Below are 21316 nucleotides of genomic sequence, written 5' to 3'. Positions count from 1 at the left end.
GTTAAGGGTTAAGTACCATCCTTGATCTTTCTAAAAAAAAACACTCTTCATTGTCAACTTAAGTCCTACATGTTAATTAAATGCAGCATAAAAATCAAGCCCTACTTCACCTTTTTCTTTTTCTAATGACATACTAGCAAAAGTTCTCAGCCCTTTGCAGTGTCTTAAGCCTCAGAGAATTCTTGGTACATCTAAGGTCATGGCAAGAAGAGGTTTGATTGTCATCTCCTATAAATGATTATTTTATTTCTCTCTCTATTATGCCCCTTAGTGGTTATATCCTTAGTCATGATTTTGTGAGTTTTTTAAAAGGAAATTTTAAGTTAAAATCATTAATATACTTAGAACATCACTAAAAAAGCAATGTTTTTAAAAATTGAATAGCTATGGAGTTACTATTATTTATGTTATGCTGATATGTCTGTTGGAACAACTGAATAAGTAGAATTTTGTACAGTGATGATTGTTTAATAATCTTAAAATGAAAACAATTGAGTTTTAAGGTCACAAAAGAACACAAAATAATTGTTTTTGTTGTTGTTTGTATCCTTCCAAGTTGATTATATTGATATTCTGTTGAGGGAATCAGGAGTAATTGCTATTTATAATACTTAACATTACTGAACCTATCAAATAGTTGAAATTTTAAAATCTCCTGGAAGTGAAAAGGGGAAAGTAAATATGACTGGGAAAAAATGACATTAAAAAAAAAATCTAGAAATTTTCAAATCTCCCCAGATGTTCTAAAACAGATTAGTTACTAAGGTTACAAATAGAAATAGAGAAGAGCCAGACCTGTGCTGGAGCTAGTAATAACAAGCTCCAAGAGTTCATTGTTAAATTTTCAGTGTTAGCTTTTACACCTCAGAAATAGAAAATCACCATAAATCTTGGCTTAATTTATTGTTTTATTAATTTTCCATACTTCCCCAATTATTAAATATTTATAAGCAAACCCCTGTATTCCTCTATTAAAAGCTGCTTGAGCTTAACAAAACTGCAGTAGAAAGCTCAAGGAACAAAGTCATTATCATACTAGAGGCCTGGTAGATGTAAAAGAACCATCATTTTCATCAAGAATAATGCTTTAATGTTTTCTAAGTGTTATCTATCTATTATCTTATTTAAACATCACAATGTCTTTGAGAAGAGCCTGGTATCTAGCATGTAATGGGCACTTTGGTAATATATTTTGAAGGATTAAATAATTTCTTATTTGATTAAAAAGCTATCTGAAACATGAAAAAGGGAATGATTTGGGATAGAAATAAGACTACAATCAAGCAAAATCCAAAGGCCTGGGTCTGTTTAGAACTAGGGTGCTTTAAGAACAACAAATCTAAGAAGCTGAATTAAAAGTATGAAAGTTGGGGAGCCAAATGGAAATTTCATTAGAGGAACTGTGCCATAAATCAGAAGTTACTTTCAAATATTTCTATCGTAAAATATCTCTTTTTTGATATTTCCCCAGAATTTCAAGTCTTCTAGGACAGTGTCAGCTCCTTAATCCTGGCTTTTGACATGCCATCATGGCCAAGGTTGCCATTACCATGTCACTAGACTGGAAATTTTTTTTTAGAAAATACAACTATAAGAAAGTAACTTTCTTGTTTTATGGATGGTTTTCTATCCAATGGGGGGAAAAATTAGGAATCTATCATGGCTATGAATAGACAAATCAAGATTGACCTTCTATCATTGGAAATGCATTAAGTATTTCATTTTTCCCTCATGGATCCATTAGTAAAATGGGACTAAGAATCCCAACTGCCAAAAGTAGACTATTAGAAATAATCACATAATTATACACCTTTTAGAATAATATTTTAATACTATATATGTTTCTCTCTGTGATTGTATACCACATTCAGAAAAGCTCAGTATTCCAAAGGATTTGTGCTGACAATTCCTTCATCATTTTTTTCCCCTCTAGCCTCATTCAGAATGATCTTCCAATGTGTTATAACTATAATCTGGTATTATGCCAAAGGAATTTTAGTACATCCTTTATAATTCCAATATCAATTAATATTGATAGAATATCAACTATGTCCATAGCTTTTCATATCCATGCTTTTCATTTAAAATTTCATTGATCATCAGAGTTGAAAAACAACATGACTTTTGTTTTGTATTATTATTTTTGTAAGTTTCCTTGTTTCAGTTTTTCCTCTCTCACAAATAAAACATAACCTTCCTCAAAGTTATCAGTTTGTTCAGCTGAACAGTAGGCAATTTACAAGTGGACACATCTGAAAATACACATGGTGGATAAATGAGTACATATGAAAATTTATTTGGCTCCTACATGAATCTATTAAATGTGCAATGTTGAGATATTTTTTAAATCAAAATACCTGTTACTAAAGTGAGTATGTTTGCTTACACTGCATAAAATAGTGAATGTATGTTGCAAAGCTCATTTCCAGAAACACATTCTTTCCTCACTTCTCTTTTTAAATTCTCACTTGCTTTTCTATACAGATTATTAGTCTTGAATATAGAGAGCAATAACCAAAAAAAAAAAAAATGTTTCAAAGTTTGGTTGATATTTTTGTGTCAAAGGGAGGCAAATAACCAGTGATGTATAGATGACAACATGAGCATTTAAAAGCAATCTTTTTATAATAATGATCATTAATCTTTAAAGGTAAAAATTAAGTTGGAATACAATCAGTGTGATTATGATTTTTCTGTAGTTCAAAAATGGTTTGAAACAGATTTGGAAAAAACTGATTAGCAGCATGGTGTAACTAGAATTCATGGTGGGTGAATAGAAAGGTAAGTTGATTTTACTCACTTTGCTTAAAGCAATACTTCCATAGGTGGTAGATAAATTGTTACAGATGAGTTGGAACCTTCAAGTTGCATCTTGTGGTTAATCTTCCAGACTTTCCTCTAAGTGTGATATAAGGGTTGACCAAGGTTTGAAGCAACAAAAGCTGTAAGCCATTTTGTAGAATTTGGACAAATGCACTTCCATGTACATCAGAAATTATAACTATATGGACATAGATAAATATATAACTAGAGAGAGAGAGAAAGAGAGTGAGACTGAGAGACAGATAGACAGAGACAGAGACAGACCATGAGACAGACAGACAGAAACAGAGAGGGAGGGAGGGAGAGAGGAACAGACCGATAGACAGAGAGAAAGAGAGACACAGACAGATAGAGTCAGAGACAGAAACAGAAACAGAGAGAGACATAGAGAGAAGGAAGGAGGGAGTGGGGGGAGAAAGAAAGAAACAGACAGACAGACAGACACAGAGAGACAGAGAAATCTAACTTTAAAATATTTCTCAGTTACTACTATCTCCTTTTTCTCTTCTTGATCTCCAACCCTGAAAGCATGAAAACCTGAAAGATATCTTTGAGGTCAACTAGTCCAGTATTTTTATTTTTCATTTGAGGAAAATGTGATCTGAAGAAGTTGAACAATTTGACCCAGGTCATTCAGCTGTCTGGGTTCCAGAGTTGTAATTGTTACTTAATTCCTTTGATTTAAAAACTAATGATCTCAAAGGAAAATAGAAGAGCATAAGGAACAACCAGGACTGTTGCTATATAGACTTTTACTAAGGAAACTTTACAGTCTTATTACTCCTTCCAAATAGCTCTTAAGTGTCATCACAAATATGATCAGAATGAAATGATTTTTAAAACTTCTGAAAATATTTTATGTGATTATATAGGAAATACTGAAATATCCTAAAAACAGATATGGACTGGATATGAACTAAATATCTGTATTTAGTTAATCTGCTTTTTGTCTTTGTCAACATCATTGAAGACCTTATTCAGTTTCTACCACTGACATGCTGTGTGTCTAGCCCTTTGGTCTCTAATTCTCTAAGATAAAAACAAGAACATCTTGACCATTCTTTTTCTACAGTCATTGTGAGTAACCTAATTCTCACATTCCTTGTTATTTGAAAGAAAAGTCCTTTAACAACTTAAAGGATTTTAAAAAATAAAACACAGAAATATAGGGCTTAATTCCTTTTATATCTAAATGGAATCTAAACACTCAGTCTTTCTTTGATCCATAGAAGTATGGAGAGCCACTTATTGCTTCTCTCCCGAAATCACAGAGTTATCAATCATTCACTCAAAAATGCAGTCTCATTTCAAGATTAGCAAAATATTTTTGATACGTTTTAATATATAGATATATTTAGGTATAGAGATAGATAGATAGATAGATAGATATAGATATATATAGGTATATAGGAAATACTTCTCTAAGGTGTTTTAAAGGAACATGAAAAAAAAATAATCCTCTATGACTGTTCCTGCTTGTATCATTTTTTCCAAATAGGGACAAACTAGTCTCATCAAAGTCTTGCTCTATCTCTCATTGCATTGCAAAGTGACTATGGGCTTTTTGCCTTTGTCTTCTCTTTATCTTCCAGATTGCTTAATTGGTCAAGGACTCCTGAGTTTATCTATACTTGGTCCTATTGTGTTTTCACTGTGCGCTTTTTTTTTTTTAGTAATGTCATTTGCTTCCAAGGTCATACCTGTCACTTTCATTTGATTCTCAAATCTATATCTACAATCCTGACCACTGCCTCAAACGCCAGATCTACATTGCTAATTGTCTTAGAACATATTTGTTTGAAACCTCAAACCCTAACTGTCACATACTAAGCTTATTCTCTTTCTCCAATACCTAATTCTCCTTTTGACTTCATTAGTTATTAAATCAAAACCAGCATTTATTTAGTAATCCATTTAGGAATACTTGTGTTATCTTTTAATTTTTCCTTCTTTTTTACCTCTCATTCAATTAGTACTATATCCTACTGATTCTGTTTCAGCAATCTGTATCATGTCTATCCCCTTTCTCTGTTGTCACTTCTGTTACTCTACTGTATTTCTCTTTATGTCTCTTTATTGGCTACTTACTTTAATATCATTACGCACTAATGGTTCTTTATCATTCTGCTTATTATGCCCTACAAACCATTCTCATTGCTGTCAAATTTTAATCTTCCTCATTGGTAGATCTAATAATATTCAAATTTTGCTCAAAAGTCTTCTATGGCTCCCTACTAACTATGAATTAAATTTCAAAAAACTTAATTTTTCATTCAAGGTCCTCCATGTTCCCATGCAAATTTTATCTTATGCTGTCATTCTCCATGGACTCTGTATTGACACCAAAAAAGAAAATGCAACACAGCCTTCCCCTACATTGATAACATTCCTAGAACTCAATTTTCTCCATGTGTTTAGTCATACTATTCTTTGGATGGAATTTCCTTCTCAGACTGCTAAGTATCTCTGCATCCCTTAGGACTCAATTTATATGCCATATAGTCCTTTGGTTTCATCCTTTTAAAAATATTTTATCCAATAATTAGTTTCCTGGATTGTAGGTAGAATCATTGAGAGTAAAGACTATGCTATATTTACTTTTATTTTTCCTAAGTCTGTAACACAATTCTATGCACACAACAGACCCTTAATTTAGGTTTGTTGAATTGGTTATGGCAAAAGATATTACTTTTTAAAGAATGTAGTTTTTAAAAAAAAGAAAACTTCAGACTGCCTCATAGTTTGACCAATTTTCTGGGCATGAGTGATTTTTCTCCATAGTTCCAGTGGCACAATTACAAAGACATCCCATGGAGGTTTCTTATTTACGTAGTGATCATACCTTCTAGTCTGATAAGATCAAAGCCAAATGGCTTGACTGCAGGTTATATACCACACATCTATTGATCTGTCTTTCTTTCCTAAAAGAAAATTTCTTTAAACTAACATGTTCGTTATGAACAAAGGACAGGAAAAATTGCAACCAAACAGGTTTTATTGAACATCATCATTTCTAAATGGAACAGAAGTAACTCAATTTAAGCTACTTTAACTGCTTTGTTGTTTGTTCAAACATAATCAACTTGTCTACTTTGAAATGTAACAATTGAAACTTCTACATATCACCAAACACAGATGTATATACTTATTCACACTGAATATGGAATTGGTCTTTTTAAAATTAGGTCATGAAAACCCCAACCTTTATTATTTATGACAATGCTTCTAATAGGCATTTCTTGATCATGCTATTTCTTTTGAGAATACAAGGGGTTTTTAATGCATCTAAGAATAAATTTGCAATTGTGTCCCTGCCAGTTCTAGTAGCAATGCGGCAAAGAAAATGCTCAAAATGACTAATCTCAGTTTGTTGCCAAGTAAGTTTTTGGATTATGCACTGATAGTAAAAGTAATATAACAGCATTCACAGCATAATTAGATTTGTACAGCAAGTTTTATTTAAAGGTTGCCAGATCTTATTGCTTATAGGCATGTTTTTCCTTCTTAGATTTGTGTTTCTTAGCAATCATGTTTTTTAATGTATTGTGATAGACTCCTTTTAGGAAGCAGGAGAAAAGCACTGTAGAAACACATCAGAAAGATGGAAATGCTGAAGTTCTCTTAGGGATATGAGGTTATAAAAATAACAATAATAATAATAATGATCCTCTGATCTGTAAGCTCTTCTTTAGGTATATTCCTTTCATTGTTACAGACAACTTTTTCTGAACCCCTAATACAGCTCATTTCAGAATATGTAGTATTTGTCCATATGATTGTATATTCTTTTTTTTTTAAATAGTTTTTTTACTTTCAAAAGTCATTCAAAGATAGTTTTCAACATTCACCCTTGCAAAACTTTATAATCCAAATTTTTCTCCCCCAGACAGCAAGTAATACAATATATCAAACACATATAATTCTTCTATACATATTCCCATAATTATCATGCTTGCACAAGAAAAAATAGCATCAAAAAGGGGGGGGGGAGGGAAGCAAACAAACAACAACAACAAAAGGTGAAAATACTATGTTGTAATTCACATTCAGTCCCCATAGTTCTCTCTCTGAATGCAGATGGCACTCTACATCTATTGGAACTGGTCTGAATCATCTCATTGTTGAAAAAAGTCATGTCCAACAGAATTAATCATTACATAATCTTCTTGTTGCTGTGTACCATGTTCTCTTGGTTCTACTCTCTTCATTTAGCATCATTTCATGTACAACTTTGTACATTCTTATAGAGGATATACTCAATCTCCCTTTTTCTAATTTCTTTGTTATCTTGAGGGTACTAATGTGGTATATGAGCTTTTCCTTCTTGCCATATAAACCTTTATTTTCTAGCCATAATACCTTCAGCGATATTTTAACTTTTTTTGTGTGCATAAAGTTGGCCATATGCTCCAACTTATTGATACCTATCACGTGTCTTTCAATTACTCTCAGGGTTACCTGCAATTTTGAAATAATTGTGCCATGATCATGCTGTTTCAATATCAATATAAAAACCAAATAGTCATATAATAATGAGTGCAAGTGATAGTCCATAATAATACAGATATTCATAGTTCCAGAATAACTTCTTCCCAATAATCTTGTTAAATGAGCAAGACAAATGTTATTATCCCCATTTTATAGATAATGAAAGTAAAGCTCAGAATGACTAAATAAATTGATTAAGTTTACATACATAATGAGTGTTAGCAATGGGACCAGAAATTGGGTCTCTAACATTTGTCTACTCCAAAATGCTTTATGTAAAAGGAGAATTCTCAGGAGTATTTAGTGAATGAATAATAGATACCCTCTTCCATATTTTCTTCATATTATTGCCAAAGGATGTTTCCTCTTTAATGCATCCTTCATAACAATATGTGATCCATGGTGTGGGGTTTGTCACCAATGATGGCAGGCGCCAAAAATTGAAGCTTGGTCATGTGAAGAATTCACAATGGCCATTCTCTCTGACAAAAGGTAGATTTATTTAGGGAAGAGATTACAGACAAAATGAAGGGATACAATAGACATAGGAAATGATAAATATGAAATAGAGCTGAGACGGTATATGAAAGACCATTTTCCTCAGTGGAACTCAAAATTTTCCAGTAGAAAGGGAGTACCCTATGAAATTGGGTCACATGCCCTTAGTTGTCAGGCTAAATCCTGAAAGGGACTTAGAACCCTAAAAGACTTAGCTATAAGGAAGAGAAGTGGAGTTGGGAAACATGGTAGAGTTAGGGGAGATAGTATGTGGCATTGGAGGAGGAGGGATAATGAGAAATACATGAGGTAGAGTGCTGTGCTAACGCAAAGGAAGGCAACAGCCATAGGATGGTACACAAGTAAGTTTAAAAGAGAAAATTTAACCTCAGAAATATGACTGAGATTTCTACAGAAGGTAGGTCTCAGGAGTTTGACTTAACTTGAACTTGGATTTCAGACTGGATCACCTCCCCAAAGTATGGGATTAGGGAATTAAACTGATCTCTTATCATCTGCCTGTTTGCCTCAGGTCATTAAAGACCTCATCAGTATTAGTGTTAGGTATATGGCTACAGATTCTATATATAAAGTCATAAAATGCTAAATCTGTAAAGGAACTTGCAGATCATTTAGTTTATCCAACTCATTTTATAATTCAGCTTCAGAAAATGGAGGAAGAGATGATCTATATAGGATTTGAATACATTTATTATAATTTTAAAAATATGTCATAGATGTGTCAAAACCTCACCAATTGGGGGGGAGGGGAAAAGAATGAAATGTGTATATGGATGTGGGTGGATAGGTGTGGGTGTGAGTATGGGTGGGTGTGGGTGGGTGTTCTGTGTATGGTGTGAATGTATATATATGTATGTGTGTGTGTGTGTGTGTGACATGGAGTCAATGAGAGACAGTCAGAGCATGAAAGTAGTTTAATTTACTTGTTAGAATGCATTGTACTAAGTATGAAAACATTCTGAATGGCTCTATGTTTCTACATTTTTCATGGAAGCAAAGATTAATTGTTCCAAGAATTTATTTGTTTTTATTTTAATTTAGTCATCTTTGCCATGTGAAATTCTAAGTCATTATCATACCTCAAAACAATTAAATATAAAAGTTCAAAGTCTTCAATATAAACTTACAAATACTGAATTTCAATGGAGCACATGCTTATTGAGATTCATATTGCTTTCAGCACTACTGACAATAGAAATTAGAATACAACCTTATTTCTCACCACCATAATGAGAAACAGCAAAATGTGCATCACTATTAGGAGGCATTAAATGGTTTTATTTGTTGAGAGGTGTGATTCTTCAGTAGGAGATATCAACAGAAATATTCTAACAGAATACAAAGAAGAACAAAAACAAAGTGCATCCCAGCAGCTTTTGTCACATTCACCATGTAATCTGGCAACCAGAAAAACTAGCTGTGGGGAGAGGAGCAGGTGAAACAGGGCTATGAGACCAGGTGCAAGGGCATCAACTGATGTCCCTCCCTCTCGGTGCCATCATTGATCATTTTCATTCACTTCCTCCCTCTGATAAGGAACTAATCATCAACCAGTATTAAAAACCAAAGTACAAATATCTTTTCTTATTGTTCAATCAATTTTTAGTCATATTTGTGTCTTTGTAGTCCTATTTGGGTTTTTTCTTGGCAAAAATACTGGAGTGATTTGTCATTTTCTTCTTCAGTTCATTTTATCAGAATGTAATCCAAACCATTTTGACCTCATCATAAGTGAAACTAAAATCTGTACAAAAGGTAAAGCAAAATAGAGGGATGGCTCAAAAATTCTCTAAAGAAAAAATATTCCATGAATTTTGAGTCTCCAGCTCATCTTATTTCCACATGACATTGAACTAATTGCCTCAATTTCAGAATGGGACAAAGCTTCACATAAGTAAAGCTATATGAAACACAATACATACATTGAAAAATAGAATAAAAATACATATTGCCTAAGCTTATGACATTGAGCTAGATGAAAAGATTGAAAAATTATTTGACGTTTTACTGCATATATAATAATCAAAATATAAAAATCAAACTAGTTTTGGACATTTTAATATTTTATACACAGCAAAAAATTGTCCAAAAAATGAAGGCTTGATTATATTGCATGAAAGCCACCTATAAATTTTCCCTCAAAACAATGTTTTTCTTAATATGACCTTGTTGATATCATGCTGATTATCAATAATGTAAGCACTAAAATATTTATTTTATGGCTCTTCTTGTACAAGCTAATTTTAAAATAATTTAATTAAGACTACATAAATCCATATATTCATAATTTTATTCCACAAATATTTATTGATGTTTTACAATGTGCAAATTATTCCACTAAGTGTCTTAGAAAATAAAAGATTAATAAGATATGCTACTTTCACTTCTTAGGAAAAAGTTAATTCATAATCAAATAAGAGAGATCTCAAAAGATAAAAGGAAATTTTGATTAAATTTTTTTTAAAACTTCTGCATGAATAAAATTAAATTTTGTAAAAGAAAGTAAATTGTTAATTGGAGTAAATCTTGTAATAAATATCTATGGCAAATATCCAATATTCAGTACATATCTATATGCATATGTGTCTCTGTATGATTAACTGATGACAAAAACCAACAACAGGTATCAAATGAATAGTTGATCAATAGATGAAGAAATTGTTATTAATTAGCCTTAATAAATATTGATTAGCATATTAAAGGCTCCTCCCAAATAATAATGAGTAATATGTTATTAGAACTTTGAAGATATATCTTATACTCAATAAAATGACAAAGATCAAAAAAGATGAAATAACCAATACTAGAACATTTTAATGTAGCTATGAATTATTCTAACCATCCTGATAATTTGAAAATTTACTTAAAATGACTAAAATGTTTACTTTTTTTTAACCAACTATATCATTTCCAGGCATCTAAATTGAAGAGGTTAAAGACATAAAGACTCCATATGTATTAAAATAATCTTAGCAATTAATTTTATTTTAGAAATAAAATGTAGATGTCCAATGGAGAATGGTAAAATAAAATCTTATCTACTTACCCAATGACATATTATACTTTAAGAAAGAATTGGAAAAATCTGGAGAAATAAGTTAAGAACTAAGATAGAATGAAGTAAAATAATATGATTTTAAAAAGTTCAAAAATGTCAAGATGGTGCAACTGATAAAACATGCAGTAGATAGAATACCAGGTCTTGGAGTTAAGAGAACATGAATTCAAATCTGATCTCAGACACTTAGTATTTGTGTAACTCTGGGCAAGTCACTTAATGCTTTTTGCCTCAATTTCCTCAACTTTAAAATAATCTGGAGAAGGAAATAGCAAAACATTCTAATATCTCTGCCAAGAAAACCTCAAATGGGGTCACAGAGACTGAAACAATTTAACAACAACAATATCAAAAAGAAGGGCAATAAAACTTATTTAAATTTTGCAATTACAATAACCAAATGGCCCTGCAGATGAATTTTTCCTCCTTCCCTTTATTGCAGAGTTGGGCAAGTGTAGATGTAAAATATTGTTCATTCTGCAAGACAAAGTAATTATGTTTGTCTATTTTGCTAAATTACTATTTTTTTTACTTGTAAAGATCATAACAAATAATGTATCTGGTTAGGAGAGATGGAGAGAAATATTCAGAAATGAATGTAAAATAACAACAAAACCCATCAATAAAATATTTTAATGGAATAAAAAGAAGCATGAGACATTATGGATATACAGCCTAGAGACTATCACAACTGATTAGATGTAGAAATATGACATTAGATAAGTTGAATAAAGCATTAAAGTAAATGGTGGACCTGAGTGACTTTGAGAATTATGACCCGAAGAATTAACAATAAGTTAGAAGATTTAGCTGCTTCTGAAAGGAAGACATAATGATGATATAATGTAATAAAATGACTGGAAGGGAGTCTAGAATTGACCAAGTCTATATCCCCTCTAACTTACTGTGCAAATAAGTACATTAAAGCCCAGAGAATGTAAATGACCTATTTCTGTACTAAACTGTGAACTTATTATCTTTCCCCCAAATAAATCTTCCTTTCTGTTCACATTCACTATTATTGTCAGGAGCATCACTATCCTATTATTCATCCAAAGTTACATTATAAATATGTAAAATTGGGTATTAGAAGTGAAATTTAAAATAGAAGGGTCATTGTACTTAATATGTCTTGAGTAAATATTTATTGAATGTGTGAATTCAGTAGAGAGGAGAGTTGAAATTGTGTACCCTAATGTAAAATAATAGAATATATTCTCATAAATAAATTAGATGTTTATTCCCATCTTTCTAGGGAAAAAAGAGATATCACTCATTTGGCTCACTATTAAAATATTTCTTACAGTTAGTTCAGCAAGAGCATAGACAGCTACCCATAGGATGCTGGTATTTTTAAAAAGTAGATCCAGTTAACAGGACCCATTTGGAAATGGAATTATTGATAGGACTTAGCCCTAAAGGCCTTCAAGATATGAATATAACTTAGAATAACTATTCCTAGAGACAATAGTGCTAATTTTACTATTACTGAAACTTTCAAAGGATACAGAAATCAAGAATATATGATATGAAATTGGGCTCAATAATAGTTATAGTCCGTACCTTTCTCTTCTTCTCAGTGAGGCTCATCCTATTACCTGTCAATAGCAACCTGTGAAGATATTATCAAGTCAGAGAAATAATAACCATCAACCCCTTTTGTGTGTTTAATCCCCAAAATTTGGATGCCTCGTCCAACATACTTGACAAATGGTAAAAGAGACACTTTGGGTCTTGAGTTCTAAATGAATTATTTGAAACTATAAATGAAATATACATATGAATTATTCCTTTACCTTTGTTTTAAAACTTCATTTTAATACATTTTCCCTATTTCAGTTTTCCCCCCTTGCTTTCATTGGGTTAAATTTGTTACTCTATTCACTGTCTTTTGAGTCCTTATTCTTGATATTAATACAATTTCATTTTAGTGGGATTTACTAAACGATTTGGTCAAAATTCACCCACAAGTTTTTTAATGACATCTAATCCAACCCCATTCATTGCATAGATAGTGAGTCCTAGAAAGGGTAAGTGACTTGCCCAATATCATACTGGTAAGAGACAGAGTTGAAATTCAAATCTAATTTCTCTGATTCAGAATCTAGCAATTCACTGGATTTTGCTATATCTCTCATCTCTCATCTCTCAGTTTTCCCAGATAAACAGTGAATGAAAGAGCAAAACTGTGGGCTTTCACCAAATTAAGGAAAAGAGTTTCATAATTCTAAATAATGAAACTCCAAGTTAAAATATTCATTGCAAAAATATATCACTTCCAGTTTCATACATGCTATTATTCATCTGTGTATAGTACCACGATCATGATAGAGAAAAGTACCAACTTAAAAGACCAAAATTCTGCAAAACTTTCTGTTCTAGCAAAACAGAGTCTGTGCTCCACAAAGTACATGTGGATTCACTTTTCAGATCTTGTCCCAGATTATTCCTTTATTGTTTCGCTAACTGGTACTTATGATAAAAGAGATCAATCCTCATTCCCAAACATGTCAAGTAAGACTGTCTGCTGCTACTGCTACATATTCCCAACAATCAGCAGTTAGAATATTTTCTTGAAACTGCATTATGATATTTCAGTCTATCTTGCTAGTGATTTGTAAACTCTTAGGACACATAGAGTAAGTAGTTCATAGTATCTACAAACATATATGAAATAGCCCAAAGGCCTGCAATTTTCTTGCTGATAAAATGCAAGTTGATCTGGTCGTAGTCTGATTCAAATAATTTCATTTTGTTTATTTGGAAGTAATTTTCTTGATATTTCTTTCAATTATATATTGGATCTGAATAAATGAACTAAAAATAGGATTGTGTCCTTCCCATTGTCTCAGTATTCTTTCAATTCAATTTTGTTTTCTGTGTCAAGAATTGAATTTGTGAATATTTTGATGCATGTTCATCTATTGTGATAGCAAAATTTGTCACTTGTGTGTAGCTGAGCATTTGAATATTAGCTTTACTAATTACTGTTTTGTTTAATCCAATAGGTAAGCTACTGACTTTTCTAGAAGTTTTCATCCATATGTAATTTCAAGCAGATAAAAAATCTAGAAAATAAAAATATTTTAGTTGATAAGTCCATGACAACTCTTCCATGAAAAAGGCTTATATCATAAAGATCTGAGCATTTAGAACAGAAAGGGAATAGAAATCATCAAGCAAACCATGTTTTTATCAAGGAACTAAAGCATTTATTAGGATCTAATTTGCCTGAAATTATAAACTAGCAGTTAGAAAAACTAGGGTTTAAAACCAAATACTAAGTTTACTGTCACTGTTCTGTCCAAGTTATCAAATGTGACATCCCAGGAACAGATATTATTCCATCCCAAAAATGGTTGTTAAACACTGACTTCCGTGAAACATCTCTGTATAGATGGCTCAGAATTTTCCTGCTAATTTTATTTCCCATCAGCTGCTCCGCTTGTTTCCAACTCATGAATACCATATTCCTGTGGTTCCTTCCCTTTCAACTTTCTTTTCTTTATTGTCTCCTTCCATGAAATTCTCTACTTATTGAGGTCAGGGATTAGCTGGTCTTTTTCTTATTTGTATCCCCAGCATGATACCTGGGACATTGTATGTCTTAATAAATGTTTATTGACTATTGACTTTCTGAAGTATATGTGTGGGAATCAAAAAGGGTGTTTTATAACTGAAATGCAGATATAAATAAATAGGTAGGTACAAATCTCAATAGACATACAAGGCAATTTGGCCAGAGGTTTATATATAAATTCAGAAACTTATATTTTTATATCTATATTATATGGATATTTATTTATGACAATTATATATATATATGTATATACTATGTTTATATATATTTATATTACATGTTCTTAACAAATTTAATTTAACTTTAAATTACTATCCAATAATTTTTATTGTCCAATAATATACTTTTGTTCATGATCTGCTTAATATTATACAATCCATTTAACTTAATTATTTGGCATCACTAAATTATTTTATAAATTTAAATGATTAAAGAAATCAGTTCTTTTTAAAGCCTGGCATATATACATATATATTTAATTTTAGTTCAGTTCAAAATCCATTAGCATAAATTGAGGGTCTGGGATTTCATCATTACCATGCTCCTGAATCTCTTCTCAGAACATCACTTCTTTCTTTTTTTTTTTAATTATAGCTTTTTTATTTACAAGTTATATGCATGGGTAATTTTACAGCATTGACAATTACCAAACCTTTCGTCCCAATTTTTCCCCTCCTTTCCCCCATCCCTTCCCCTAGATGGCAGCATGACCAGTATGTGTTAAATATATTAAAGTATAAATTAAATACAAAATAAGTTTACATAGAACATTGCTTCTTTCAACTGAAACATGAGGTGGTTGAACTTGACAATCTACTTACAAAGAAACTTTCTTCTAACTCCAACATCTTATAAAGTGCAATTTTCAGAGAATGAGAGAACCAGTCTGCTAATGTTCAGTGATTCAGCAAAATTACATTTAGAAGATAAATATAGTCAATTAGGATCTGTAAGGAAACAATAGGATATATTTGTGAGGCCCCAATTCCATTAATAAAAATTGTGAGTCACCATTTCTATGAGCTTCTCTTTGTCTCCCTATCCTGATCATTACAAAATAGAAAAGAAAACAAATTCAAAATAAATTTCAAGTAAGTATGGGTGAATATTTGATTCCATTCAGTTTTAAAGATTATTCCTATAAATATAGATTAAATCACCTTGATATGGGTTCATATTTTCCAATGAATTATGATAATTTGTTATTTTTCCAAGCCATTCTCTTCTTAAAACTGATGGAAAATAGTTGGTGGACCAATTTTCATTCTTGATCCTTTTGGAAATGAGAAGATCTGGTCAAATCCTGATGCTACTGTCTTGATCAACATTCCAGACCTTACCTGGATTGACATGCCAAATTGGCAAAGAAAGAACAAGGTCTTCAAAGCAGAAAATTCAGTTCATTCACTCATAACTGATCATTTCTGTACTTGATAAGGAGTGGGAAATGATATGGAAGATTATAAGAAACACATATTTTAACCATATCAGAAAAACAAAGCTTAATGGAAGAGAATTGGTCATTTGTCTTATAATCTAGTTACTTAAATAAAACAAAAGGGAAGATTCACTGCTTTTTTGAAAACTCATGATTGGCTTAATGTTCTAGATAGTTCAGTCTTTTTTAGAGCTAGTATCTAGATAAACTGAATGAACCTAAGAGCAGAGATCTGCCAAATTTATACTTAACGAAAGCAACAATAAATTAATAATACTTATAATGAAAAACAGTATTAAAAGATTTACTTTGAACTAATGGAAATCACTTTAGATGTGTCATTACTGGGATTTTGTGGCTGGGCATGAGCACAACAAAATCATTTAGCTACTCAATCCATAAAAGGAAGTTTTAGGAAGTAAATAATAAGAGGACTTAGTGGCATAAATATGAAACAGTACAGTCTAATATAAGGAGGAATCTGCTGAAAAGTTAAAGGATCAAGATACACAAATATTCACCAAATTAATATTAAATATTTAGCAAGATTCCATATTATATATATTTTATATTATTAATATTTGTTGTAGTTGTATTTATTATGGTTTATCTATAAATAAAAAACTATGGGAAATTTTATAAAGAAATAGAAGGTTATAAATTAAATATTTCTCTAGATATTTTTAAAAATTTTAAGGAATATCCAGTCTTATTTAGAGAATTTAGAATCAGTGTGTTTATCTCCTTTTCATCTAAGAGGATTGTTGACTACAATAAGAAAGCTATTTCTTAATCAAAATGATTTGATAAAATACTTTGAGATACAATTGATATAATCAATTGTATAATATGCTATATACACAACCATAGTATCTGATTTGTTTCTTTTTGTTTTAGCTCCACTGACAGATAAACCACCAAAACTTTTGTACCCTTTGGAAAGTAAACTGACAATTCAGGAGACCCAGTTAGGTGAGTAACTTTTGCTTTATCAAGGATATATATTTTTTTGGTATTTGCGTTCTGGTTGATCTTGTATACAAACCTGTTATGTTTCCATGCCTGATTAAGTATCCACTTAAGGTTTTACATATCTGATGGAAAGAGACTCAACATAAGCTATAATATGTGACCTATTATACCCAAAAAAGCTCATTGACAAGCCTAGCCACCCTATAAAGGTATATTTATTTAATGTTGTATTTATTTAATGGTTTTGTCTCAGTGTGCTTCAAATTAACTATTCTCTTTAGATTGTGTTATAACTCTGCTCACAATAGTTAAAATTGAAACACACAAGTATCCAAACATTTTTAATTGAATATTAATTTATTGAAAATGGGTATTAGTGTAGTATAGTAATATTTTTAAACAAAATTTCATACAGGAGAAAAGATTATAAAGTTTAGAACTTCTTTATAAATCTATCATTATAATATGGTAATTGTGTACTTCTTGTCCTATTCAATTACAATGGACACTCTTGCTAAAACATAAAAAATGTATTGACAGAGTTATTCAAAAACAATTGAATTATAATTGGAAATATTCTGTTAAGTCTTTTAAATAATTCTTTAATGTGTAACTATAGTAATAGTGTAAATATAGTAAAAACAGACCAAGACCAAATTACTGGATAATTTTGGTCCAATGTCTTATCTAATCAAAGAATAGTTTTCTGACTCCCTGATATTTGACAGTCTTATTGGTAAGTATAAGATATTGGATGGGTCAACTCTTCTGATCCTACTCTGCTGTTGCTATACTCACAAAGAACTAAATTATTCTGATAAGTTGTTAATCATTTTGTAAATTGACAAATGGATTAAAATTCTCTGTTTTGATTTTTATTTTGAAGGTTGTTGTATGTACATAAACTTTGTAGTATGTTTAGCAGAAAATCATTTGGTATTATAGTTGGATTTACAAGTTAAAACAATTGCATATACATATATATGCTTATACACTATGTGTATATATACTTATGCTTATATATGTATGTGTATAGACATATAGACATATGAATACTGATACATTTGTAAAGTTTCTTCTATTTGGAAAAATGTGAAATTTAATAACTTTACCCTTATGAATTATTTATATAATTTTAAATTATAATCATGTTTGAGAATTCATTATTTTGGTTTACAAGTGAGTTTAATGGCTCTCCATATTCTGATCCAATATAACATAATTAAAAAGATCATGATGGCAGTCTTAAGATCAATAAAATACCTTCATTGAATGGAATTAGAATACAAAAATTATGCATTAACAAAATAACAACATTAACTTTAAGATAGAAATGTTATGTAAAATTTATTTAAAGCCACGCCAAAACACTATGCTACAAGTTTCTCATTTTAGTTTTGAAGTTTGCATTTTGGGCACATAATGCCATATAAATACAAGATATACTTTGCAGAACGAGCTGAAAGCTTGTGTGTAATGCTGATGAGAAGTTGTATAAGAAATCCCAATTTGATCTACACAAAGATTTAGCTATTCAAATCAAGCTAGTCATAGCTTAATTTTTTTAAATAGGTTTTTATTGTTTTTATTATTGCTATTGTTGCTACTATTGCTGCTGTTTCATTGGAACAATTATTAAATGACTATTTCCTCATAAAAATGTATATAAATTTGAAGAAATATCCATGTGCAAATAGTTAAGTTGATACTTGGGAAAGTCATTTCTGGATTAATCGTGCAAAATTAGCAATGTCCTGGGTGGTGTTCCTTGCTATCAATAATATCCTGGAAAAAAATGAAATACATTTTAAATATTTTTGATATTGTATTCAAAAGAATCTTTTGATTTAGAAACACACTAATCATTGTTTTTATTTCTCAGTATACAGTATCATATTGCACTTAACTTCCTAATAACAATGTTTCATAAAGTGAAATGAGTAATTTGTCAGATATTTTCTTAAGGCTAGAAATCATTTTTCCCAAAACTATTTGTTGATGAGTAAGAAAAACAAGTTGGAAATGTAACAATTTCAAATGCAAATTTGAAAGTGTGATAAAAATTATAGAACAATCTGTTCCCAAAATGCTATTGGAGATATGCATATTATTACATTGTCATTGTCAAAAAGAAGGTGAATACTAGATTTGATTAACAGATTAACTCAAACTAGATTAGCCTGTTTTAAAATTTGGCTCTTTCTGATCTCGTTTTTGAGTTTATAAGATCATTATTGATCTTTGAAAGAGAACAGAGATTTAGCCAAATAAATGTGTGTCTTACTAGAAACATATTCAACCAACACTTGATTTAATATGTTTAATAATACTTTTTATAAATTATTGAGAATCTCAGATTCATTGAATATAGTAATTGATTAGGAAAGGACTAGTAAAAGATCAGATAGCAACTAAACCTGAGATTTCACATTATGGGAACTTCTAGTGACAAAAATACCTCTACCAATGGAAGTCACACCTTCCTTGTAATAGATAGTCTCCCTGAATTGCCCAAATCACCAACAGGTTCAGTGACTTCCTTAAAAATTGGGATTTGTAACAAAATGCACATTTGTAGCAATTTCCTTCAAGTCCAACTATTTATCTACTATTCCATATTGCCTTTTCTAGTACAGTGTGTAATGCCAGAGAAATTGAGGCAAGACAAAGATTAGGATCTTAATATTTTAATAGTGGAGAATTTGGGCTAGCAATTGAACATTCTCATGTTCAAAAGATGTCCAATTCCTAGCTAATTGAATGGGACTCTTGTCTCAAAACCCAGCAATGAGCAATTAATTCCAGAGACTTTTATAGGGCTTCCTCATCAGGGAAACAAAGGTGGGGAAAAGGAGGGGGGTGGAGGGAACAGAACATTGGATTAGTCATAATTTCAGAAAAGGATCATAACTTAGTCCTGACAGATTGGGGGTCAAGATAAGGAGGTCAAGGGCAGGAGATAAGATTCTGAGGGGCAAATCCCAGCAGGCATTTGAGAAAAGCCATCTGGAGTTTTATGACTCACTGGAATGTGAGAGTGACCAGAGTTTAATGGGGTGAGAAAAGATGGGGATGGCCATAATATTTTATTCAGGGTATAGCATAATAGTTCAGGGAAACTGGGGTATTACTATTCAGGGAAACTATGGCAGGAAAACTGAGGCATTACAAATGTAAGAAAACAGAGGGAAATATTAATAACATTTTTAAATTATTAAATTATTTTATTTTAAATTACTAAATTAAATTATTTTAATTTTTAAAAGACAGCTAGATGGCACAGTGGGTAGAGGATTGGGGTTGAAATCAGGAAGACCCAAGTTCAAAACCTACTAATTGTATAACTTTCTGAAGTCATCTAACTTCTATTTACCCAAGTTGTCTCAACTGTAAATTGGGGATAACAATAACATTTTCTTTCTACTGTTTTTGTTTTGAGGATTAAATAAAACAATATTTGAAAAAGTGTTTAATATGATGCTTGCCCCAATGTAATAATAATAATTATTATTAATAATCATTCCATTTAGTTAATATAGACTAATTAAATATACAAAGAACATTCTAAAGATTGAAAAACTGCCAGTTTTAAGAAAAATGAGGGAATTGAACAGCTAAAGTATGGGAGTAACTTAATAAATGGTTGCCAACAGAGTGAAACTTAAAAGCAAATTTGGATATATGCATTTATACACACACACACACACACATATATATATATTCCAATCATCTGTGAATATGCCATTCAGAACCTACTTTCGGGTTGCACTGTATTAAACATTCAACTACATACACACATATTTAAAAAAATCAAATTGAATGTTGTGCTAGTATTGAAGTTAAAGTGTGGGTCAAAGGTAATACTCGTTATCTACATTAAAATTTCATTTAGGCATTAGACAGGAGGGAGGGTTATTTTGTACACAACATAATTTAACAGTGTAAATCATTCTCTTTTATAATTGCCAGTCACTTTAAAAGATTTTTATGAATAAAAAGAAGTAGTTGGTCTATGGTTTAGAGTTAAATGTCATTTTCTCATCTAAACTGCATCTATTCTGTTGTAAAAGAAAAAAAAATCTTTCATGGAGAATACTTTTGTACAGAATTGATGCTAGGGAAAATTTGGAGTCAGGTAAGTTTTTTTTCCCCATTGTTACCTACATTTTCCAATTCTGTTTTCCTTTTCTTAGATCTCATATCCTTCTGTTTTTCAAGTTTTTCATTTCTCTTTAAAGAGAAAAGCAGCCAAAAGCAGTCACTTATTTTTGTCTAAGTCATCCCTCTAAACTTTGAGTCTTGTCCCCTTTTTCCTCAATCAACATTCAATAAACATTCTTGGAATACTTATTAGATGAAAATCAAATATGCTAAGGACTGAGGAACATAAAAAGATAAATAAAACATCATCTTTGCACTCAAGAAACTGGATTCAATA

The 21316-nt window shown here is 31.0% G+C and overlaps 1 protein-coding gene across 1 annotated transcript in view; it reads left to right on the top strand.

The window, feature by feature from the left end:
* The window catches only part of IL1RAPL1 (interleukin 1 receptor accessory protein like 1), a 1575275-nt gene that overhangs the window by 1214653 nt on the left and 339306 nt on the right, over positions 1–21316 (top strand). The window contains exon 6 of the mRNA XM_051985073.1: positions 16804–16878. Within this exon, the coding sequence (XP_051841033.1) occupies positions 16804–16878 (75 nt within the window). The remainder of the gene's footprint in view (positions 1–16803; positions 16879–21316) is intronic.

This window comes from Antechinus flavipes, chromosome 3 (genome assembly GCF_016432865.1).
Source record: "Antechinus flavipes isolate AdamAnt ecotype Samford, QLD, Australia chromosome 3, AdamAnt_v2, whole genome shotgun sequence".
In the NCBI taxonomy this organism is placed as follows: domain Eukaryota; kingdom Metazoa; phylum Chordata; class Mammalia; order Dasyuromorphia; family Dasyuridae; genus Antechinus; species Antechinus flavipes.
The sequence above is the reverse complement of the archived record's forward strand: the minus strand, read 5'-3'. Positions and strand labels throughout refer to the sequence as shown.